Raw genomic sequence first — 26,686 nt, 5'->3', positions numbered from 1 at the left:
GATCCAGTTCCTGCTAATGTTGCTATTGTTGCTGTTCATTTTGGTCCTTACCCTAGGTCCAAAGTAAAACACCCATGCTGAGGTGACAGATCACAGCTCCAAAGTAGAAACCAGACTGGCAAATCCCCAAGGTTGTCAAATCAACCTCCAAAGTGTGTAAAAATAACCTCTCAGCAAAGAACTGTGAACAAAACCTTTTGCATAAGAAAATAGCTGAGAGGTTTCAGTACGTCCTGGCCTATTTCCCTGTCAGGTTTTCAATCCCCTCAATTGCCACTGTGTTCTTGCTTTACTTTCACTGGCAAATTTTAGGAAGATGAGGAAATGGATGGACACACGGTGAATGGCAAAATCCAAGTTCATTTCACTGTAACTGTGCATTTAAAATATAGAAATCAACAACATGTCTCTCCCAAGAGGGCTTGTTCACAAACATTATTCCGGCAGTCTGAATCACAACATGATTCTGCCTTTCTAAAACAAAAGGAGCAATATTTAATGAGGAAGTTGTAGTAAATTCGATCTGCTGTCATACTTGTAGCTACAAAACATTGGCATCTTAACCAGTTAACAAGGTACACGGACTATGCATCCCAGGCACATCAATAAACAAGTACTGAACAGATCCATTTTTACACAAAATTTCTGGTTTGCTGACACAAGCAGTCCTCTGCATTGTTAAGTTTTCTCGTTGTTGTAAAATATTGCTTATGGAATAAGACACAACACATATACAGAGAAATATTCATCTTTAGCTTCATCTGCAGAACTTTTGTTTAACCTAAAACTTGCTGGGTCCTGATATCTTCCTGCCATTTCTCACAAATGCTGATAAAGGAATCAAATCCCTAATCTGGAACTCTACCACCTTACCCGCCACAGAATCACAGCAGGCGAGGGTCCAACAACAAAATTCTCTGTTGATCTTGGGCGGGAATTTTCAGACATGCCCCAAGCAAGGCCGTAAAATCCCACCTCTAGTCTCAATTAGTACCAGAAAATATGTGATGAGAGTTCACTGAGCCTTGATTAGAAATAATCCCAGCTGCAGGATGGTGGAATCGGTGGCAGAGAGGCTAATAAATAGCAGGGCTCACCAACACATTCCTGTTGCCAGGGATGTTTCCCAGTGCGAGGTCCAAATGAGGGCAGGAGGCCTTTTTATATAATTAAAAGGCCTATTAAGGGCTTTTTTCCTAGGATACTGGCAAAATGTTTTTTTTTATTATTTCATGGGATCGGGGCATTCCTGGCAAGACTAGCGTTTGTTACCCACCCCTAACTGTCCTTGCAAAGTTGCTTTCTTGAATTGCTGAAATTCATCTGATGTAAGTACAGCCAAAATGCTGTCAGGAAGAAAGTTCCAGGATTCTGACCTAGTGACAGTGAAGGAATGTCGTTAGTGTGGAACATGATGTGGAGATGCCAGCGTTGGACTGGGATAGGCACAGTAAGTAGTCTCACAACACCAGGATAAAAGTCCAACAGGTTTATTTGGTAGCACGAGCTTTCAGAGCGCTGCTCCTTCATCAGGTGAGTGATGAAGGAGCAGCACTTCAAAAGCTCATGCTACCGAATAAACTTATTGGACTTTAACCTGGTGTTCTGAGTGGTGAAGTCACTGATGGCAGTGCCATTAAACGTTAGATTTTCTTTTGTCGGACATTATCATTACTTACAAATATACAAACTTACATACAGTGCGGCCCCGTTTAATGCAATGGTTGGGGTCCATAAAATGTTATCACAAAAAAAGCGGGGTTGTGCTAAATCGGGGTGCTATAGTTATGTTACGGATGATTTTGGCATCCGTCAGAGCTCTGTTTGTTTATACAATCGCTACACGCTTCATTAATTTTTATAAACCTTTCCATTGGCAGGTCCAGGCTAGTTTAAAACAGGCAATGGGGATGTTAATTTACACAAACATTTTCATAGTCCATTAACTGTGAAGTACTTCCTCTTTTGAATAACTGTCTAATGTAGTTTTTTTCTAAGTGAGAACCCCTTTTATCTGAACTGGGCAAGGGAGGAAGCAAGTGTTTTCTGTCCACAATTTCTTTCTAAGGCAAATTATTTTTACTGTAGAAATAGATTGCAGTAACCAAAAACTCTTCAGTTGCCCAGAAAGAGCAAAATAAAAGTCCAATGATTCATCGCGTTATATCCAAATTTGCACTAAATCGGGGCACGTAAAATCGGGGTTTCACGGTACTTACGAACATATGAATTCAGAACAGGAATAGGCCATTCAGACCTTTGAGCCTGCTCTGTTATTTGATAAAATATTGGCTGATCTCATTGTGGCCTCAATTCAACTTTTCTGCTTACCCCTATATCCTTTGATTCCCTTGTTAGTCAAAAATCTATCCTACTCTGCCTTAAAAATATCCAACAACCTTGTCTCCACTGCTCTCTGGGGAAGATAATTCCATGGGCTCAATATCCTCACAGAGAAAGAAATTCCCCTCCCCTCCATCTTAAATGGGAGACCCCTTATTTTTGAACAATGTCTGCTTGTTCTAGTCTCTCCTACAAGGGGGAGCCTTCCTTTCACCATTCAACCAGTCAAGTCCCACAGTAATACCTACCACTGCTCATCTCTGAAAGCTAAGAGCTCAAGTTTCTATAGTTGGTGACAGTTCCTGCACATGTGGTCATCTAGGTCACCAGTAGAATCCACGACTTCCCACATACTACGTGACATACATTCTATGTGACTGAGCTGCCCTGTGTGATGTTAGTTTACCTTTAAGAGATTTCTTTTTAAAACATGCCCTCTGCAGCTCTCACAGACTCAGCCTATTTCACTGTTGCCAGGCTGTTTGGAGGAGTCTGTTTTTTGCTACTTCAATAGTTTAAATGGGGTTTCAGGTACTTTCTTTGATTTGACTTGATTTGATTTATTATGGCCACATAATTTAGCACACAGTGAAAAGTATTGTTTCTGGGATTGTTTTAGGACGCTGCATTGTTAGGAGGAATTATAGTTGGTAGGTCATGCACTTTGGACAGTTTGTTTTTTCCTTCCTGGTGAATTTAGGGTTTAATTTTCTATTTGGCTGCAGTTTTACTTTAGAAGGGAGTGGACATCAGACTGAAAGCAATGCTTCTCTCTCTACCTGGTATTGGAAATTCTGTTGTTGGTGGCTGGCTTGCCTAGAGTCTCTCTCTTTCTAGTATTCTGGGACGCTGTTCTGACCCCAAACTCTTTTGGGTGCATCCAGAGGGCTGTTAGGAGTTACAAGGCTGAGAAGTCTGGATTTCAATTCTCCAAACAAGGTACTGAAGCTGTTCTGATTCCAAGAGTGTGCCTCAAGACAACTGCAGTATTCAACCAAAAGGCTAAATTCCAGTATCACATGAGCATTAGTCCTTGCTGTGTTAAACTGGTGACAAAGGTTTTGTTTATGGGAATTGTTTCATTGGAATGGTGTTTAGCTGTTCAGGATAACACTATATCATGATTTTATTTTTCCTTGTTTGTAATTGGTAAAAGGTATTGCTAATTTTCTTTCCACACATGTTAACTGGATTCTTAAATAAAGTTTGTTCAAGAAAAGCTCCCTAGTGGGTCATTTGAATCATACTGGAAGTGAAACATCTCTTGCTCAGCCTAGCCAAATTCAAAGTGCAAAACTTATGATCCAGGCTGACTTCATAAAAGACTGTGGATCTTCTGACTTGAATCATAACACCTGCCATGTCTTTACTTCACTTACGGCAACTTTATTTTACGTTGATTTACTTACATTAATTCTACTTGGGCTTTAATTTAATAATCCTTACAATACTTGATAAACCTTACTCGTACTGATGAATCCAACTAATAACTACCGCACTTTATGATTTGCAGTAAACCTTAATTAAAGCACCAGTCTCACATGTGAATCTAATTCATTTTATGTGAAAGCTTAACTCTTAATCTATATTTTATATTGCCATATACCAGCTGCAGTAAAAAGTCTCACAACAACACTTTAAAGTCCAACAGGTTTAATTGGTATCATGAGTTTTCGGAGCGCCGCTCTTTCATCAGATGAATTGATAAATATAAATATAAGGAGCAGTGTTCTGAAAGCTCGTGATACCAAATAAACCTATTGGCCTTTAATCTGGTGTTGTGAAACTTCTTACTATGCTCACCTCAGTCCAACGCTGGGATCTTCACGTATACCAGGTATTGCCAGAGTTGACAGATTCAGGATTCTGACGTTTGGAAGCAACCCAACTCACATTTCCTGAGTCTAACATGAAAATCCAGTTCAGGGAGTTTAATGCGGAGAAGTGTGAGGTAATTCACTTTGGTAGGAATAACAGATGTGTCGAGTATAGGGCTAACGGGAGGACTCTGAATAGTGTGGATGAACAGAGGGATCTAGGTGTATGTGTACATAGATCCCTGAAAGTAGGGAATCAAGTAGATAAGGTTGTTAAGAAGGCATACGGTGTCTTGGCGTTTATTGGTAGGGGGATTGAATTTAGGAGTCGCAGCGTCATGTTGCAACTGTACACAACTCTGGTGCGGCCGCACTTGGAGTATTGTGTGCAGTTCTGGTCCCCACATTATAGGAAGGATGTGGAGGCTTTGGAGAGGGTGCAGAGGAGGTTTACCAGGATGTTGCCTGGTATGGAGGGGAGGTCCTATGAGGAGAGACTGAGGGATTTGGGGTTGTTTTCGCTAGAAAGAAGGCAGCTAAGAGGGGATCTTATTGAAACATATAAGATGATTAGAGGTTTAGATAGGGTGGATAGTGATAGCCTTTTTCCTCGGATGGAGAAAGCTAGCACGAGGGGGCATGGCTTTAAATTAAGGGGGGGTTGTTCTAGGACGGATGTCAGGGGTAGGTTCTTTACCCAGAGGGTGGTGAGGGATTGGAATGCCCTGCCTGCTGCAGTTGTAAATGCGCCTAGTTTGGGGGCGTTTAAGAGATCCGTGGATAGGTTTATGGATGAAAAGGGATTGGCTTAGGTTAGAGGGTCATTGTTTTTTAACTGGTCGGCGCAACATCGTGGGCCGAAGGGCCTGTTCTGTGCTGTAATGTTCTATGTTCTATGTTCTAATATTGATGAGCCATCATCCAATTGAATGGTGGAACAGGCTTCTTGTTCCTATATTCCACTATCTGTATGGGTGACATGGTGGCACAGTGGTTAGCACTACTGTCTCACAGTGCCAGGTATATGGGTTCAATTCCCAGTTTGGGTCATCGTCTGAATATAGTCTTCACATTCTCCCCATGTCTATGTAGGTTTTCTCCAGGTGCTCCGGTTTCCCCCCACAGTCTGAAAGACATGCTGATTAGGTGCTAAATTCTCCCTCAGTGTATCCGAACAGGCGCTGGAGTATGGTGACTGAGGGACTTTCACAGTAACTTCATCCTATTGTTGATGTAAGCCTACTCATGACACTAATAAGTAAACTTTGTATAGCACCTTTAATTGAACTAAAGGTGGTGTGCAGAATATCCTCTCATTTGCTGAATTAAATCAAGATTGGGGGAGGGAATTCTTTGACCTCACTATGCCTGTAGCAGATCACGCTGATCCTGGAGAACAGTATGTGGACCAAAGTATGAGTTTCACACCTAGCGCCAAACAGTTTGTGATTCTCTCAGCCCCTTTCTAATGCACAAACAGAAACAGGGAGCTGGAGGGCGTTCTAATGGAGGGCTATGTGGGGGTGGATCGTGAAGACAAACATGATGGGGTGTCAGGTCAGAGGTCATGATGGGAGGCATGTCGGAGGTCGTGATGGGATTTGAATGATCCAAACTTGAAACATTGGCTCTATTCTCTCTCCACAGATGCTGTCAGATCAGCTGAAATTTTCCAGAATTTTCTGTTTTTGCTCCCCATGTTTGTTTTCCAAATGATTCCCTCATTCTTTTGTAGTTTCCTTTCTACATACATTCCTTTTGTTCAGGACCTTAACCTCGCTGATTGCCAGATTAGTTTAAATTGAATCACTGCTTTCTCAGAGAGGTTCCACTGCTTCCAAAGAACCAGATCAATTTGTGTGTCAGCCCTAGTCTTTATTATATTGAAGCAAAATGAAACTATGCAAATACATCAAAATTCTGATTTCCCATTTCCCCTGTGGATATTTTCAGTTATTATTAGGAGGTTTGAAATCACCATCATTGTCAGATAATTGTCAATACATATCCAGGAGGAGGTGATAGTACTATTGCTCGACTATTCATCCAGAAATTCAGCTATTATTCTGGGTTTGAATCCCACCACAGCAGATGGTAGAATTTGAATTCAATAAAAATATCTGCAATTAAAAATCTATTGATGACCATGAAACCATTTTGATTGTCGAAAAAACCCACCTGGTTCACTAATGTCCTTTAGGGAAAGGAATCTGTCGTCCTTACCTGGTCTGGCCTACATGTGACTCCACAGCCACAGCAATGTGGTTGTCTCGCAACACATCTCTGAAATGGCCTAGCAAGCAACTCAGCTCAAGGGCAACTTGGGACAGACAATAAATATTATTCCTACGAACGAATAAAAAAATTCTTAACAAATCACAAAATATGTTTTATTTCTCCTTATCTGACCCTGAGGATGTTTACCAGGCTTAACCCACAGGTGCTTGTCAATGCAATTAATTTATCTTTGCTTTTTCCCCTGGGGCACCAGTTCAATTTCTTTGGCTGCATTTTTTTGGCCAGCAGCAAAGCAAATTATACCCATAGCTGATTTTAAAGAAAGCTGCTCACACAATCTCTGGTGAGGTTTTCCTCTTCCCCAAAACCAGTTTAAATCTATTGCCAAGTCAAGGGGATCTCTGGGTATCTCTGCAGTGGTTCTGTCAGCAAGCAGGGTAAACTGTCCAATTATAGCAAAGCATTCTCACAGAGCGAAAATCAGGAAGTTAAATGCACGTCATCCATAAGTTTTAATTTAGATTTTCAGATAGCAAAATAAATTATTATGCTTGGATTCAGATGAAATATCAATACAAAAAGAGCTTAAAAATTATTTTAAGGAAGAGGATTGCTTTCATTAAGTTGGTCTTTCTCTACTCCCTAGCTATGGCTATAACACTACATTCTGCAGTTTCTCCTTTCCTTCTCTATGTATGATATTCTTTGTCTGTATAATGTGCAAGAAACAATACGTATCACTGTATACTAATACATATGAGAATAATAAATCAAATCATATTAGAGATTCAACAAAGTGTGACATTTTCAAGGGTTTCACAGAGAGACTAACCACATAGGAGCTTAAGTTTTCAATTCCTGAATTTCTTATTGTTTATACTCTGAAGATGCCCATTCTCAAGGGCACTGTTACCCAGTCACTGCATCTTATCCCTGAGCCCGGAACCACTGACAGCAACTTGTGGATTTCTGTGCAGTAATGCTGGTGAATGCTGACAGTTTGCTGTCATTAACTCCACAAAATCCAAACCATTTTGCTTACAAATTATGCTTAACATACCAACCAACCTCTCCTATCACTCTATTCCTCCTCTCCTATCAATCTATTCCCAAAACACCTTGTACCATTTAATATTGAAATCAGTCCCTAACTAGGAGCTAACATGTTTCCATAATGCCTAAAATGTGATTGTTTCATGTTTCACTGTCAACTCTGAGCATCTTATTTCAATAGTAAGAGCAACTGCAAGCTTGGAGCAGGGCTAGTTGCTTTTATATCAGTCACAGATAACACTCAGATGAACTGATTAGGATTATTCCCATGGAAGGCAGTGGAATGTGCATCACAATTGAATGAATTAAAGAGAATGCTGCTTTTAACTCATGAGCATGCTCACTATAGGTAAACATCACAATTGTGCCAGCATAGTGCGATGGTATTGTCCTGAATGATTTTTCACACAACTATTTTGAAGGTTTGGATGCATAACTATCATTACAATTATGGACATTCACAGCTTAAAACTCAAATCAAATCTAGCCTATGAGGGCAGAATTTGACTCCAGCTCCGGGAGCTCGCTTTCAGGACTAGATTGGGGTTCAGAGTCCACGCTTTCTGGATTCGGGATCAAATCAGCAATCTCTCCAGAGGCAGAGTACTAATTGGCCACCACTGAGCTCACCATTTGATTAAGGATGAAGGGTGGAATGTAGCTGCTGCTGGCAACCACCACTGCCACCCCCCCGCCCCAGCCCACTCTCCCAGAGAAGTGGGTACGACTGAGGCAGTCAGAGATTGAACAAGTGTCTCCACTTTGATTAATTAAATATCAAAAGGCCCAAGCAGGCAGGCACCCCTGGATGGCCTCGAGAGCCTCAGGTACAGTCTTCCTCATCTATGGCCCCCTCTCATGAAGTCTTGATTGGCCCTTTAATTATGTATATTGGCTGTCCATTTCCAATGCTACAATGTTTGGGAGTGCGTCCTATCTGTGTCAGTGTGGAAGCCACATCACGGGAATGCAGCTAAACGCCATAATTACGTTTGTAAAACTGCACCGAATATTAAACGAAAATGCAAACATAGTCTTAATCCATCTCTACAATTTATTGTTACGTCAGATCATGACAACCAGTTAATTGCTTTAAAGCACAATATGGCTGGGTCTTCAATAAATGGATATTTGCTGCAGTGTCACTATATGATGTTACTTGAAACATGTTTGAGCTTGCAATGTATGATCTGAGGTTCCTCCATCTAGACCAGAAGATTCCAGCTTTGGACACCATTGACCTCAATCAGGGCAGCCAATTGATCCAGGACCCTTATACAAAGCAGAAAAACTTCAATCCAGTGGATCTGGGGTGCAAGTCCCAGAGGATAATAAATCCTTCTGCTGTTTTTCAAGTTCCTACAGTAAATTGTTTTAAATAAGCAACAAACATACTCTGGAATTGTTACTCAAGCCACTGCGAACATTTTAGTTGGCCGTCTGTTCCCTTCTCAAGTTGATAGATGCTGTTACCATTATTAATATGTATACTGGTAACTATAGACGCACCAAGTAAATATCCGCCTTGGTTGATCAGTGATTACATAATTTACCATTTTTAACTAACTTTTCTCTAGACTGTTACTTACACCCAAACATACTTCGTGATCACACTTATCTCAGCTTCATTCTGTCTCCGTTGCTTGCCAGTTCACACCAGTTCTCCGTTTAATCCATCACACACCAACTGCCAGCCACCTTTTTGCAGACACAAGAGGCTTTTACATGGCAGATGCTGTTCTCAACACCATTCTTCAATGTAAAACTCTCTAGGCCTAACATCAAAGGCTCACATTGTTGACTCATGAGTTGCACCTATTTCCACTTCTATGTAGTAGTGATCTGCCTAAGGGCTGCTCCTCCTCTCACTTTTCTACACTTTGGGCTCTTGCACTTTCTTCAGTTCTTGAAAGGGAGTTTTGTTTTCAATTTCAAGTTGTATTGCATTATCATTTGTGTTCTCTCTCTCGGTCCACATGCCTCAAATCTTCCTTCAATCACTGTCCTCTACAAGTTCTCATGCCTGAGAATTTGGTCAATCTAGTCTTGTTTTCTTGATGATATTCACTAGCAATCTTTCCTCTTCAATCATCTTTTCTGATATTGTGTTCCCTACAACTGACCCATCCTTCTCCAGAACCACTTTTCACAACTTTCTATTCTTTGCATGCCTGTTGGTCCCTGTTTCAGCCGCATAAAACAAGAAACTCTAAATCACAGTCTTCATTTTCTTTAAAAATCTCTACTCATTTCAATGCTGAGTAATTATTTATGTTTGAAGACAGCATTCCTTGTTATTGCTATTCTAGCTCTGATTTCTTTATGGCAGTGACCGTCTCCTAAAGAGATGCTTCCAGATGATTAAATTGTGATGCCCAATCCAACTGCTGAATTTATCTTCACCTAGTTTCTCAACATTCTTTCGTTCAGTTTTCATAACTTCTGTCATTTTCATTCTGTAGGCTTCTTAATAGAACACTTGTACAATAGAATCCCTGTAGTGAAAGAGGCCATTCGGCCCATCAAGTCTGCACCGACTCTCTGAAACAGCATCTTATCCAGCCACCCCCATAACACCAAGCATTCATCATAGCCAATCTACCCAACCTACACATCTTTGGAGTCTGGGAGGAAATCCATGCAGGCACAGGGAGAACATGCAAACGCCACACAGACAGTCACCCAAGTCCGGAATCAAATTTGGGACCGTGGTGCTGTGAGGCAGCAGTGCTAACCATTGTGCCACTGTATTGTAATTTCATGAAGAAGCAGGAGCAATGGGCAAGGGCACATAGAGGTTGCAGGCAACAGCAAGTATTTAATATTTAATCTTCACACAAGGCGATATTTTCTTATTTTTTTCCCCAAAGTGTCAGCCTCAGACTGAAATCCAATGTATAGCTCTGAAGCTACACAGCCAAGTTTTTATCCAGATTTTCCAGCATTCTGAAGAAAACAAAATGAACAGACAGAGTTTAGTCTGGTGGGGCAGGTTCTCATATGGTCACCGAGGTTGGCTCCACAGAGATCAGGGCTCTATCCTTAAAGGGCACCTTGATTGTCAGAGAAAGGAAACACCTCCCAAACACATATAGAATACCCGCCGCCCCCTCTCAAGCATCTGGGTCTCCCCACCTGCCCCCACCCACACCCTCCACCCCCTCCCTCTACCACCACCACAGCAACAGGGCTCTTTGCCCCACACCCAATGCCAACATTAAGCCCCCCCCCCCACTCCACCACGACACCAACATTGCCCACCCCCTTCCGGAAGCACTGGGGCTCTCACCTCTCCTCACCACCACAGTCTTGGGGGCAATCTCCCCCTTTCTCCCCCACCACCACATTCTTAATGGCACTGTTCCCTACTCGCTGGCAGAAGTCTTTCCCAACACACACACCAAAAGGAACCGCTCCCAAGGGGCTTCCCATAGGGCCCACCCCAGCACAGCTTCCAGCCACAGGTTAGCACTGCCAGGTTGCCACCACCAAATTGGCAGTGCCAACCTGTGCTAAGGAAAGTGCCAGGGCACAGCCTGAGTATGTCCATCTCTCACCAGGGGCTATAATTACCTTGAAGCCCCTTCGACTGCTTCCTATCTTTATAAACCTGTTGTGAACCTCAATGTTGTCATGTCAGTGAGGTTTCAATATTCTGTGAGGGGGAATAATGTGGAAGGGAGGACCTTTAAACAAATGTAGATATATTAAAATGGATTTAAATGAGGTTCTCGACCTTTCTGGGCAGGAACCTCATTACATCATTGGTGCAGAGGTGGGGGAGATGAGGAAACATGATCTCACCACTGAGAATCGCATTTCCCAATTCTGGTGAGATTTTGTGCCTCCGTAACTGTTCTCATTGACTGCGAAAATGTGCAAAATTGTCCCCACATACACCATCCGTCAGCTTCACCCTGACAGGCTCTGCATTGAGAGTCTGTCTGCTAGAAGGATGAGAAATTAACATTTTTATTTTCTGTTCATTTGTCTTCAAAGTATTGCAGAGTGCACCAGTCTTTGTGTGAACAGATCTGTGGAATCCCAGCCATGTCCAATCTCGAACTTGTTCAAAGACGTGGATGAATTATATTTGCAATACAGAACATAAGGGGCTCATGCTGGCTTCATGGAAGACACATCTGGGATTTACATTTTAAAATTGAATTTTTTTTTAAACTGTAAACTTGGTTATACATCTAATTTTCAATATGAGTTTGAAATGAAACTGTCAGGATATATAGACATTGATGTCCCAAATTAACCAAGGTCACATATCAGTGTAAAGAGTAATTTTTTTTCATTCGTTCATGGGATGTGGGCAGAGGCTGGCCAGTGTTTATCGTCCTTCCCTAATTGTCCTTGAACTGAGTTGCTTGCTAGGCCATTTCAAGGAATATTTAAGAGTCAACCACATTGCTGTGGATCTGGAGTCACATGTAGGCTAGATCAGGTAAGGATGGCAGATTCTTTTCTCCAGAAAGCACAAGTGAACTAGGTGTTTTAATGACAATCAACAATGGTTTCATGGTCATCATTAGACTTTTAATTTCAGACTTTTATTGAATTCAAATTTCACCATTTGCCATGGTGAAGATTTGAACCTGGGTCCTCAGACCATCATTACCCTGGGTCTCTGCAACGCTAGTCAAATGACAATACTGCACCACCTCCTCCCCAACTGGACTGTTTGCTTCATTCATTTTTATTTAAACATTATTTCTAATAAAATACTTAATTTTGAAGTTATCAATATGGAACAGCTTATCAGTCACTGTACAATGAACACTGGGTAAATGAGAACCATTGAGTTTTGCATGATACCACAAAACTCGTGCACAGTATCAGTTCCAGTACGTGTAGGGCACACGTTGGATAAAGAGGAATGATCAACACAAACCTGTAACACATATAGAACAGTGGAACCAGAGGAGCACTGAGGAAGTCATTTAGGCTGGCTCTTTGTGAGAGAAATTTTAAAAAAGAATCACACTTTCCATCCCTCTCCATACAGTGCCTGTTTTAATTGCTCCCCATGACAAAAGCATCCCATGCACCAACAATTGTCCAGATGAAGACCCTCTCTTCTCATTATCAAAGTGTCATCATTAAGTTGGGGTGCCATCATCACAACCATTTAAACTGGAGGAAGTACTGACCCTAATTTTAGGGGTTTGTTGAAGGTGGTTTGTTTTATGGGGAGGCAGAGTTGGGGAGGGTTGTTCAAAGCAGAAGGCCCAGCCAGCAGTTATGAATGATGTGATGCCTGGTTGATTTTTACTTCTGGGCAACATTTGAATAATTAAGCTTAGCATCCTGCTCAAACATGAGGGGAATGATGTGAAGGTCAATTGAAAGGAGTTGGAACTGGGGTGGGAGCTGGTTGTTGCAGAGTCCTAATGGAACAGGCCTGGAATTAAGGGTGCATGATGGAGCAGTGGGGAAAGGAGGGTTTCGACATGGATGTCTATGGAGAGAGAAAGCCAGGGCAAGAGATGCCACTGGACTGTGTCTTTTGTGCCTACATTAGGTCATTTTGAACGCGCATTGCAAATCTTGCCCAACTTCAGAGTCAGTGAAGAAAACATGCTGCCAAGCAGAGGCTTAATTGAAGTAAGCAAATCATGGTCTTGTGGTGGATCTAGACATAAGAACATAAGAAGTAGGAGCAGGAATAGGCCATCTAGCCCCTCGAGCCTGCCCCGCCATTCAATAAGATCATGGCTGATCTGTCGTGTCTGAGTTCCACATTCCCGCCCTCTCCCCATAACCCTGAATCCCCTTGCCTATCAAAAACCTATCAACCCGCATCTTAAATATATTTAGCGAGGCAGCCTCCACCACCTCAACGGGCAGAGAATTCCAGAGATTCACCACCTTTTGAGTGAAGAAGTTCTTCCTCAACTCCATTCTAAAACGCCCCCCCTTTACCTTGAGGCTGTGCCCTCTAGTCCTACAGTCCTTTCTGAGCGGGAAGCATCTCTCCATCTCTATCCTATCCATCCCATTCATCATCTTATACGTCTCAATGAGATCTCCCCTCATTCTTCTAAACTCTAACGAGTACAAGCCTAGTTTATTCAGCCACTCCTCATAGTTCAACCTCCTCAACTCCGGTATCAGCCTAGTAAACCTCCTCTGCACTCCCTCCAAGGCCAAAATATCCTTGCGTAAGTGCGGCGCCCAAAACTGCACACAGTACTCCAGCTGCGGCCTCACCAGTGCCCTATACAGCTGCAGCAAGACCTCCCTACTTTTATATTCAACCCCCCTCCCTATGAAGGCCAGCATCCCATTTGCCATCCTGACCACCTGCTGCACCTGCAGGCTGGGTTTTTGCTACTCATGCACAAGGACCCCGAGGTCCCTCTGCACCGTCGCCTGCTGCAGTTTTTCGCCATGTAAGTAATAATCCTTCCTACCATTATTCCTACCAAAGTGGACAACCTCACATTTGCCAACATTAAATTCCATTTGCCAGTCCCTGGCCCATTCGCCCAGCCTATCTAGATCCTTCTGCAGACTCTCCACACCCTCCGCACAATTTGCCGTTTCACCAATCTTGGTGTCATCAGCAAATTTCGACACCCTGCACTCGGTTCCCTCCTCCAGATCATCTATATAAATGGTAAATAGCTGAGGCCCCAGCACCGACCCCTGGGGCACTCCACTAGTCACCAAACGCCAATCCAAATAGCACCCATTGACCCCCACTCTCTGCCTCCTATTTGACAGCCAATCCACTATCCACGCTAACACCCTACCCCCAACTCCATGCCCCCTGACCTTCTGCAATAACCTCTTGTGAGGCATCTTATCAAACGCCTTCTGAAAGTCAAGAAACACCACATCCACCGGCTCTCCTCTATCCACCGTCCTAGACACATCCTCATAGAACTCCAATAAATTTGTCAGACACGACTTCCCCTTAATGAAACCGTGCTGTGTCTGCTCCATCAAACAATTCTCCTCAAGATGCCTCGCTATTTTCTCCTTGATCACGGATTCTCTCCTTGTCTGTGCAGCATACACTGTGGAAACAGGCTTATTAAGATCCAGTGGGCAAGAAGAACAGACTGAAAAGTAAGTATAAAATTAATTCCTGAACAGGGTGGGGGTGGGGAATAGTTGCAGAGGAAGCAAAAATACTCTTCAGGGCTCTGCATGAATAACATGGACCAATATCATGGGAGTCTGGCTCCCTGTGTAATCAGTCTTTCTCCTGTTACCACCGTAGTTGATCCCAATATTGAACAAGACAGACCTCAGATTGAAATACGTCTCATTTGATTATTTTGCTTTTACATTTTCGAAACAAGGAGGATGAGCTACTGAACACAAAAGCACAGGACTTCTAAAATCTGAAGAAGTGAAATGGTTATTTAAAGGGAGAAAATTTAATTTTTAAATGCAAAATAAAAGATACGCAGCTGGAACAAGCTTACAAAATAACCCCAAAAATGCTTTATCAATGGCATACAATTAAATTAGCTTTTGACAACAACAGTTAACCATAAGATTCAGGAATATATTACCCAAACTGAGAAACTGCTTTTTTTAAAAACAGAAATACAATCCATGACTAACCCACATTGATGTGGCTTTTCCAAAGGGAGATGTAAAACACGTGGTCTCTCAGGAGAAATATTGTCCTGGTCTAACACTATGTTGCTTTTCTTCAATTCAAAAAAACTTTCACAGCTTTTCAGCACACTCCAAAATATGGGAGCTGGCTTTCAATGGAATTGTCCACCTATAACATCTGATGATAGCTGAAACCCTGCTAATGTGCAAACTCTTTTCACCTCTTTCATCCTAGTTATCCACTATCTTCAAATATCCCTTTGAAAACTCAGGTTCCAAATATTACAACATTTAATGATCCTATTTTCTCTCTATTTTGGGTCAATAAAATTTAAAATGCCTGCCTCCATTTACTCAGGAATCTCCTCTAAAATGCAAATGTTTTTTGTAATCTTTGAAATGTCTTTGAAGTCATCAATTTCAAAAGTTACCCTTAAATGCATAATTTCAAATCTACTCTGTTAACTTGTTAGTTAATCCCACCCATAAGATTTCATTATTAAATGCAAAAACATAACACTTTTAATCTTTCATCCCTTAGATTCCACAGACAATCTGGCTCCAACACCCTCTCCTTTGATTGAGCCTGGGCACACAAATACAGCTTTACCCTCACCTACAAAGAGTATAGGCATAAACATAGTAATACAAGAATATACATGTATATCACACTCCCCTAGTCCTCTTTTCTAGCTGTTGGGTCCTTTCCATAGCTGGTCAATGTTACACTGGCCAGGGGATGCTATCTTCATTGGTGAATGTCACTTGAAGGGCATAGAGATGAGGAGTCATCAAATGTAGAATTTCAATTTTCCTTTATTCTTTTAGAGGTTGTGAACATTGCTGGAAAGGCTAATATTTTTTGTCCAAAGCTAAGTGCATTTGAAAAGTTGGTGGTGAGGTGTCTTTGAACATTTGCCATCATTATGGTTTCAGAACATTAATAGTACAGTAAAAAGGGAGTTTCAGGATTTTGACCGAGTGATTATGGAAGAAGGGCAATATAGTTCCAAATCAGGATGTTGCATGGTCTCTGATGCAGCTGTTGCCTACCTCTTTCTAGATGGTAGAGGTCATGTATTTGGAAGGTGCTGTCAAAAAGGAGCCTCAGTATTTTGCTACAGTGCGTCTTGTATATATATCACATACTGTTTCCACCGTGCATTTGTGGAGGAGAAAGTGAATGTTTAAATTTGTGATGGGGTGCCAATCAAGTGGGCTGTTTTATCCTTGATGGTGTTCAATTCTTGAGTGTTGTTGGAGCTGCACACATCCAGACAAGTGGAGAGTATTCCATCATAGTCCTGGCTTGTGTCCTGTTGGCTGTGGAAAGGCTTTGGCGATGGAGGTGAATTACTCACCTCAGGAATCCCAGCCTCTGACCTGTTCTTGTAGCCATAGTATTTATATGGTTGGTTTAGTTCAATTTCTGGTCAATGGAACTGCCAGGATTTTCATAATGGGGGAAATCAGTGATGGCAATGCTACTGAACATCAAAGGGAGATAGTTGGTTTCTTTCTTGTTGGATATGGTCATTGCCTAGCACTTGTGTGACTAAATGTAACTTGCCCCTCATCAGCCCAAGCCTGGCGACTGTTTAGGTCTTTTGGTGTATTAGCACTGACTGCTTTGGTATCTGGGAGTCACAAATGATGTTGAGCATTGTGCAATTATCAGTGAACATACTTATTCCTGACACTATGATGAAAGGAAAGATATTGATGAAGCAGCTGAAGGTGATTGGGCCTAGGACACAAGGAGCTCGGATAGCGATGTCCAGGGACTAAGATGATAAATCAATGTTTATTTATTTAAGACTAAACAGAAATTTAAATTTTCATGTTATCCATCTGTTTCTTAATTTCATGGTAATTCATTTTAAAAGTGATCATTTTACTGTTACACAGTTACATGAATTGATTTTTCGATATTTTTTCTGTAACATTTCATAAATCATCCACTCCATATTTTACTCAACACCATTAATATTTTAGTATTCTACCAAGTCATATTTGGTTAACTGTCACTTCAATTTTTCAGTTATTCTTAAATATAGATCGCATCCTTCATTATTAAGTAACTTTAGGACATTTGAAATTAATCACTAGGTTTGAGATTACAAGGTATTGTAGACTGCCTTGCATGAAACAAACTGTAGTTTCAGACACAATACAACGTGGTGAACGATAACAATTCCAAAAGGACATCAGGATTGACTGACCTGGGGTTCAGCACAAGCAGGGCCACAGGATTTAGCTGGAAATGTTACTTTCTGGGTCATTTCCCATTACCTGCCTTGTGCTAAACAGGTTCAAACAGATATTGATTGATCCTTTTCAAAATACCAAGGGCGAGATTTTCTGGCCGCGCTCACCCCAAAACCAGAAAAACTGGAGGTCGATGGACCTTTCCATGGTCTGCCCTTTGCTCGCTACAATTCCTTTGGTTGGCAGAATGGGAAATTTTGCCCCCAAGCTTATGTCCTTACTTTAAGGTAGCATACTTAAAAGTAAAGTCTACATAGAAATACATTCTTCATGAGTTCTTTGCCTGAATCATTTGTAATTAACCATGGCAAAGTATTGCAGTTTTTAATTTTGGGAAGGGTGTGGAGTCTGGCCTTGTGTCTACCTCAGCCAGAATGGTGACTGAACCCTATGCTATTCAAGTCAATCTGATCTATATGCTTGCTATCTAGCTGACTGAGCTTACTGACCCCGCGAGATGCATATAAATGAAATATATAAAGCATACTTCTGTAATTTATTGGCTGGAACCCACTCTCAGGTCTCAGTCTTTGATCTTAATCACCCAATGTCAATAAGATATTCAATTTATTTCATCATTTCTCCTGTCCATATAAAATGATCTTTAAGAAAGTATCAACTTCAATTCTTTTAGCATAGGCATCAGAGGAAATGAATGGATTTCCTGTTAATCTAATGTGCAGGCCACCGTTTTATCTTCAAAAACACTTGGAAATTCCAGCTGGTGACCAATGAAACATAGGAAATCTACTCACCTGACCCACATAATAAAATTCTTCCGAATCATTGTCTCCTTCTGAATCCTCTTCTATTGTGCAGTTGTGTCTGGACTCCTAAACAAAGAACCAATGATGCAGTCAATGTGATACTAAAACTGGAAGAATATGTTGCTTGTTATCAAGATGTTCCATATAAACCAAACAGCAAAATAAAAATGGATTGCACAGATGCTCACTGTCAAGGAGCCAGAGATCAATCCACAGCTTGATACTCTCAGCTGACATTCAAAGACTATTATCCTCTACCTAGGGGCTTCACTATTATTATCAATCCACCTCACAGTGGAACAACATTTGCAGGAGTTATGGAGATATTTGGGAGTCTGCGGAGACCAGCCCAGGGGCAAATAGCACAAAGCTAAGGTAGATTGGGAAGCTACAGTAATGGTGAGCAATGGTGAGTATTTAAAGTATTAAATTGTAGTAAACATGTACTCCCCTATGGGACAAAATCCCACAGAAAAAGTGGCTAACTAGAAGATTTAAAAGTTAGTATTAGATTAAAGGAACAAGCTTGTAATGTAGCCAAGGAGAGCAGTAACTCTTGAGAATCAGAAGAATTTAAAAATTAGGCAAAAGGTGATCAAGAAATTGTTAAAGGAAAGTAAAAAAGAATATGACAGTAGGTTAGCAAGAGACATAAAGTAGATTGTAAAAACTCTATAGGTACTTAAATCAGAAGTTTTATTGAAAGTAAACATTTGAGACATAGAGAGGAGAAATTCTAATGGAAACTAGGGAATGGCAGACATTAAACAAATACTTTGTACCTGTCTTCACAGTAGAATACACAATAAACATTCCAGATATAATATTGGATCAAAGTTCCAGCGAGGATGAGGAGCTTAAAGGAATTTGTTTAAGTAAAGAAATAGTACTCGAGACATGAATGAGTCTCAGTGGCACAAAATCCCTAGATCTGACAACTGAATTCTGGGTTCTAAAAACAGCTGCAGAAATAGTGGATGATGAGGTTTTGATTTTGCAGAATTCCTTAGATCCTAGAAAAATTCGCAAGACTGGAACATAGTCCATTAATAATGGGGTTAAAGAAAGGAGAGAGAGAAAAAAGGGGAACAGTAGTCCAGTTAGTCAAATATTAGTTGTAGGCAAAGCACTAGGTTCTATTACTGGGGACATAAGAAAGCACTTGGAATATATTAATAGGATTAAGTAGAGTCAAGATGGATTTACAAAAAGGATTTCATGTTTGGTATGAGGATATAACTGGTAACCAGGAGATAAAATGTATTTGGATTTTCAAAAAATATTTGATTAGGTGTCACACAAGATGTAATTATACAAAGTTAAGATTCACGGCACAGAGGTGTAATCAATAATATATATAGGCTGGAATTTTCCAGCTGTTCTCAGTGGTGGGATTCCGGTCCTGCTGATGACAAACTCCTGCCAGCGGGGAGCCCATGCCAAGGGGTGACTCTGACCAGAAGATCCCACCAGTGGGAAGGGCTGGAAAAACTCACCTAATTACTCAGCACACTTGCAAAATTTGATTTTCAAATTAAGAGAGATAGTTATGTAGTAATTGTTACCCTGCACTTTACTCGTACCCGAATGGGCAAGCCCTATTTTTGTTATACATTTAGTTGGTATCTATCATCTACATATGCAAATGCATGACCTTCCATGTGTTTGAAGAAGTAGAGTCTCTCAGCAAGATACTTTCAAGCAAAAATTTAGGAGGAGAGAGTCAGTCAACAGCAACTTCCCGACTTCTGCAATAAACTGCATTTTACAGATGGAAGTTGCTGCCCAATTTACTTCATAATGTAAACACTGAGCATGGAAAATGTCAGTCACTTCTGCATAAAATCCAGAATGAATTGCAAAATGCAGAAACCTTCGGGAGTGGCTGATGAGGGATCGTTTCTGCAAATAAAAACAGTAGGGAACAAATAGTGACAGGAGAAAATGCATCACAAACGTAGCAGGATACAAATGGTCACCATTTTCACCATCTGCTCATCCCATCCCTCCTGACAGACATCGAATCTGGAGCTTTGTGAATTGCTGCGGTTTATCTAGCTGTGCAAGTAAAGGAAGAAGTTTTTTATGAATGACAGCAACTAAAGTTAGACTACCAATCGAAAATAAAGCCCTGGATGAAGTGGGGTTATTTGCTGAGAATAGGCTTTGAAAGCTATTAAAGTGCCAGCCTAGGGTAAGTAGCAGCACTTTTCCCTTTCAGTCAGGTTTTTATTAAGTTGATCAATGTGGTAACTTGGTTCTACCAGTTATTAATGAACAAAGAATGTTTATTCATCCTAACAACTATGTACAGTGCAATGCAGAGTCAGTGTTTACAGTTATGCTCCAGGATCTAACTTCTGGGACAAGCCCAGACAAGCTGGATTGAAGCTCCAACTTGGTTCCCTAAAGTCAGCCCTGGTCATGTGATCCTTTCAGAAGAGCAGATATGAAAGGGGCCAGTCACCACATCCTTCCCCCTCTTGGTTCCTTAATATACAGAATGGTAGTTAATCAATGCAGTTCCCCGTAATTTATAACAATTAGCATTTTTAATTAGTCCATCAAAAACTCAGTCTCTCAGATGGCTTCCTTATTTTACACTGCAGCTCCTCCATCAGGGCTGTCTCTGTTAGGGGACTTCCTGTGGAAACAATCACACTTGGTCTCTCTCTGCTAGAGATGCTTCAAACAATTGGCTGTTGTACGCTGATGAGGCATTTCACTTATTGGGCAACCAACAACACTCCCAGCTGGCACCAATAGATCAGGATGTGACAACTCTCGTCTTCGCAAATTGTCAACGTTTCTTCAAAATCTTGTCTTGCACTTCCACCTCATACAACAATCGCCCTGTCTTGGCCACCACAGCCTTGAGCCATTCCCGAATTTCCTCACACAGACTAGGTCAAATAATCTTGCATCTTTTGTCGAATCATGGTTGCTCTGTTGGTTGCACTGTCTTGTATCTACCTTCCCTGCTAAGTTTGCGAATACTAGGCTTAGCCTGGACTTTAGGCGTCGACCCATCAATGGTTCTACTGGAGATATACCTGTGGTGGAATGCAGGGTAGTCCTGCATACTGAGACGAATTGGGCTATTTTAGTTTCCAAAAGATGTAGCTGGTTATTCTTTCAAGCTGCCGCTCCTCCCTACCCCCGGCACCTGAACATGCCCCCCATTTTACTGCCAACCATCATCTGTCACACCCACGCGTCAGCATTGTCCTGCCCTTGGTTAGCCACAACTCTCCCAGCCTCATCATTGACTTGCTATCAATTGAACTTGATCTCCTCTCAATCATATTTGTGTCGCCAATGTTTCTGCAGAGAATCATCTTCCTTCTGTTGCCCAGCTTCCTCTCTCTGATGTCCAAAGCCCTTCTTATGGCAACCAGGACACAACCTCCCTCCCTTGGATAGCCATACCTTACCTTCCCTGGACAGCCAACGCCCAAGCTCAGTGCAACAACTCAACCTCCTCTCTCTAGTCTAATAGAGTTCCTCACACATGAAAAACAGCTTCTTCTCACTCTGAATCTACCAGGAAGACAATCTTACCTGCTTCACACCATTTTTAACTAGGTGTGAATCTGAAGGCACATGTTTCTCATCTTCTCCCAACTTAATCACAAAGGTACGAATTAATCTGGCAATCATGTGTTTTAATGAGTGTGCATGACATGTTAATACATGAAGAACAGGTTCCCCACTATTTGCCATTGGGAACCTAGATCTGCCTTTAACCTGCCAGTTTACTTCCCAGCCTCCATCCTGCCATTGGGAAGCTGACATTTTACTTCCCACACAAATAAGTGCCCATCCACCTCATTTCCTGCTCCAGAAAGCTTCACTAGATTTGATCCTTGGATTTGCATATGCACACTGATAAATGTTCAACCATTGATAAGTCTGAATTATGTGAAGATATGAACAAAAATAGTTTTTGGCCTGTTCATTGGTTTAATTTTAATGAATGATACAGAACAGAAGGTGCAAGAGCAAACAAAACAACTTTAGAAGATTTGCAGAGGACGGGATTGTGTGGAAAATAAATGTACAGACAACTCCACTTTCATTTCGGAAAAGCTGATAAAAATGTTTGGACAGGTTGGTGAAATGGCACTTACCTGGCACCTTTCATTGTGCAGCTTTGTTCTGACTGACAGGCAACTTGTGGTATCATTATTGATCCTTAATTCTGAAAAATATAAGGAGAACTTGCAATCTCTGTTTCATGCTGAAAGGAAGGCACATCAGTAACATTTCTATTCTGTACTATCTTTCCTGAATAAATTTCAGTGCAGGAGAGTGACTTATATTTAGTTAATTTTTAAAAATCACGAGCAGTTTTCAACAAGTTTATTTTAAATGCTTGAAAACCACTCTAGATGCCTTTGTTCATGCAATATATATTATCTAATTTGGATAACATATGAGAAGTATTAATAGTTGGCCTGCTTCATACTGATGTTAAAGTGATGATGCACAAATCATAGAATCCTACAGTGCACAAAGAGGCCATTCGGCCCATTGAGTCTGCACTGACCACAATCCCACCCAGGTACTATCCCCATTACCCTATGCATTTACCCTAATTAGTCCCTCTGACAACTTAGGGTCAATTTAGCATAGCCAATCCGCCTAACTCACACATCTTTGGACTGTGGAGGAAACCAGAGCACCCACACAGACACAGGGAGACCATGCAAACTTCACACAGACAGTGACCCAAGCCAGGAATTGAACCAGGGTCCCTGGTGCTGTGAGGCAGCAATGCCAGTCATTGCGCCACTGTGCTGCCACTAATGAAATGCATCTTCATTATTGTTCCTGTTGAATGTGTAATTAATAGGCAGCAATGTGATAGGTTCCAGGTCATGTGTGTTTAGCCTTTCACTGGCATAAACATTTCATTCCATAGCATCATCTGTGCTTTAATATTTTAAGATTCTATACAATTGTTCACAACTGATTCATACTCTTATCAACATATGTTTGAAACAGAGTAATCACTATCAATTGTTAGGATAGCTACAGCTTGAACATGTCCGAAGCAGTGCTCCATAATGGTTTCAGGTTTCATAGAAGTACCAAGACTTCCAACATGAATTTCAATGTTTAGTATAAGAGGGTAATTATTAACCTAGGCAAATATAGCGTGAAATGCAAACTCCCTGATCACAAAGCTTGCGATTTGCTGGTATGTAACTATTTGAACAAAAGAAGTATTGTGAAAAGTGAAACTCTGAACAGAGAGGAAGAAACTCTTTTGCACTTTGAAACTTCCCCCTTATCAAATGGATCACTGCTGTGGTCAGGACTCGTTGCAAGCAACATTAGCTAAAAACTTTTATTGCACAGTCACCAACACCACATCCCCTCAATCAATACCATTTGTTGCGAACTATTTTACTACAGCCATAGGAGCTAAATTCTTTATCTTTCTTTCTTTATTCATTCATGAGACATGGGCGTCATTGGCTGGCCAGCATTTGTTGCTCATCCCTAGTTGCCCTTGAACTGAGTGGCTTACTAGACCATTTCAGAAGGCAGTTGAGAATTGCTGTGCCTCTAGAGTCACATTTAGGCCAGACCAGGTAAGGACGGCAAATTTTCTTTCCTGAAGGACATTACTGAACCAGATGGGTTTTACCGACAATCGATTCATGGTCATCAGTAAATTCTTAATTCCAGATATTTTTTATTGAATTCAAATTCCACCAGCTATCGTGTTGGGATTCAAGCCCAGGTGTCCAGATCATTAGCTGAGTTTCCAGGTTAATCATCCAGCGATAATACCACTAGACCATCACTTTCCCCAAATGCATGCAGATCCTTCTATTTTGTCTTTATTTCCTTCCTCGAATCCCAGACTCAGAGTAGGTAAGTTACATGTTAACTTTCAATGTCAGATGGTATGCCAGCAGTAATAGTACTGGCTGCCAGTTACACATCGAGCACAATCACTCTTTCCATCACACAGAAAAATCTAGCAGGGAATATAACACATGGAAAATCTCCAAAGGCAAATTTACAATGGTGGCAAAACTTAAAATCTACCTCAGGAAAACAAATAAAATGTTCTCAATGTGTGCTAGCTGCTGCTAAAATTTCAAGTTAAATTATCTCTTTATTAAAGCTTAAAAATTTGATTTGGAATTTTGTAATTTTTCCTACATTGGTCCTGAGTGGAGAGCAGGTAGGAGTTTGAGCTATAAGGCCTAAAATATAAACAAACAACTGAGACAAAATCCTGAAAAACCGAGGGGGGCCTTTCAACCAGCCTGACTCAGCACTCAGCTGAGCCGCTTGCATTTAATCCACTTCCAAGGATGGTGGGCCTCTGCATCCAGCACAACCCCCAACTGTAAGGTAAATTTGGGTCTGACGGGACACTTTCCACTGAGGCAGTTCTTTGGCATCATGAAATTTCCTAACAGAAGCTATCTGTCTGTGCATCAGAATTCTAGCCCTTCAGGAGATTCGATAAAGGTATTCAAAATCAGAATGGATATGGACAGAGTAGATGGGGAGAAATTGCTCCCATTAGTGGAAGGATTGAGAACCAGAAGGTCCCAGTTTAAAATGATTGGCAAAAATAACAATGGTAACATGAGGAAAAACAAAGTATTTAGGATGTGAAATGCACTGCTTGAGGGGTTTGTGGAGGCAGATTCAATCAAGCCTTCAAAGAGAATTGGATCTGGAAAAGAAAATGTTGGGCTATGGAGGAAGGGCAATAGAATGAGTCATAGGTTATTGTTGCTGAGTTGTCCTTGCAGACAGCCAGAATGAACACTATGGGCCAAATTACCTCATCCTGCATTATAACCATTCTATGATAAACTGAGTCAGTCAACTAATGTGAACTACTCATTTACCTATCCCTATTTAAATGGGCTTTATGAACATTTTGGCTTCTTTACCAGGAAATGATGCAACAGTGATGAAGGAATTTCACATTTGTTGTAGATGTGAAATCCTTGCAGCTGTAAGTCAGAGGGCAAAAGTGATGCCTTTCCAACCTCTGGCCCTGGCAATGATCACTGACAAAAGAGTAACAAACGCTGAAGTGTAACAGTTCAATAGAATAGCTATAAATCATCACAACAGAAAAATAAGTCTGTAATCTCTGAACAAAACTAGGATATTTTGTAATTCTGTGCCAACTCCCAACTCTGTACTGGTGCATGCTTAAAACAGGCATAGGCTCTTTGCACAAGTTTCAGGAGCAAAATTAATAGGAGATGGGAAGAGCAGGTGATGGCAGTCTCTTGGACTGCAAGCTAATTTCAGCTCTTGACTAATAAAACAACACTTGTGCTGAATTTTCATTTTTGATTCTTTATTGTCTGTTCCTGTCCTCATATTTGTATCAACAAACAGAGTCCTTGAGCTGCTCAGTCAGAAGTTGTTTTGCTTGATTATACCACTGATAGCAACATTAATCTTCGAGGCCAGGGCTACACTTCCTGTGGAGGCATGGCTGAGAACGACATGCATAAGGCCTGCCTTCTCCATTAGAAGGGGCACCACTGCTTTTGTATTCAAACTTTGCCAATAAACATCACCAGTGGATTATTATCTACAAAGACATCATTTGGGCAGAGTGCCACATTGATCAAATTGAAATATAATATTAAAAACAACAACTGAAAGAAATCTAACCTGAACATTGAAAAAGAAAATCAATATTTTCGTTGTTTACTTCAGACTGGAAGTTAATCTCAGATACAACATTTAAATTGGTTATGGCCCACTTTCATCCATATAGACAATGCACACTCCGCCCAGAAGGTCCAAGGCTCACCTAAAATTGGGACTTGGAGGGAGTCCTGTGGAGACAGGAAGGCTACTTCCACAGCTCTTGAATCCACAGGCACATTTTTTCTTAAAAACAACTTCAGATTTTGGTTTGGTTGGTGAAAGTTGAATGGGGCAGGCCTGCTTTATTTTAATTAATTCATGGGACATGGGCATCCCTGGCTGGCCAACATTTATTGCCTATCCCGAGTTGCCCTTGAGAAGGTGGTGGTGAGCTGCTGTCTTGAAACGCTGTTTCTACTGAGTGGCTTGTAGGCTATTTCAGAGGACAGTTGAGAGTCAACCACATTGCTGTGGCTCTGGAGTGACATGTAGACCAGTCCCGGTAAGGACGGTAGATTCTTCCCTAAAGGGCATTAGTGAACCAGATGGGTTTTTCCAACAATTGACAATAGTTTCATGGTCATCAGTAGATTCTTAATTCCAGATATTTTTTATTGAATTCAAGTTCCACCATCTGCCGTGACGGGATTCGCACCTGGGTCTGAGTTTCTGGATTAATAGCCCCGTTTTAATACCGTTAGGCCATCACCTGCTCTTCCCATCTCCTATAAATTTTGCTCCTGAAATTTATGCAAAGAGCCTATGTCTGTTTTAAGCATATACCACAGGCACGTGGACAGCCACATATGCAAATATGGCAGCCATAAAGTTCTTTCCAACCTCTGGCCCTGGCAACGATCACTGACAGAAGAGTAACAAACGCTGAAGTGTAACAGTTCAATGGAATAGCTATAAATCATCACAACAGAAAAATAAGTCTGTAATCTCTGAACAAAACTAGGATAT

The 26,686-nt window shown here is 41.2% G+C and overlaps 1 protein-coding gene across 1 annotated transcript in view; it reads right to left on the bottom strand.

Moving 5' to 3' along the window:
* parp8 (poly (ADP-ribose) polymerase family, member 8) overlaps positions 1-26,686 on the bottom strand; it is a 377,525-nt gene that overhangs the window by 164,489 nt on the left and 186,350 nt on the right. Inside the window, exons 5-6 of the mRNA XM_080185528.1 lie at positions 22,201-22,271; positions 18,059-18,136 (exon numbers count right to left, since the gene is read on the bottom strand). Coding sequence (XP_080041654.1) covers positions 18,059-18,136; positions 22,201-22,271 — 149 coding nt within the window. The remainder of the gene's footprint in view (positions 1-18,058; positions 18,137-22,200; positions 22,272-26,686) is intronic.

The sequence above is a fragment of the Carcharhinus amblyrhynchos genome, chromosome 1, assembly GCF_965287045.1.
Source record: "Carcharhinus amblyrhynchos chromosome 1, sCarAmb.v2.hapA, whole genome shotgun sequence".
NCBI classification, from domain to species: Eukaryota; Metazoa; Chordata; class Chondrichthyes; order Carcharhiniformes; family Carcharhinidae; genus Carcharhinus; species Carcharhinus amblyrhynchos.
This window is presented reverse-complemented; position numbering and strand designations above follow the sequence as displayed.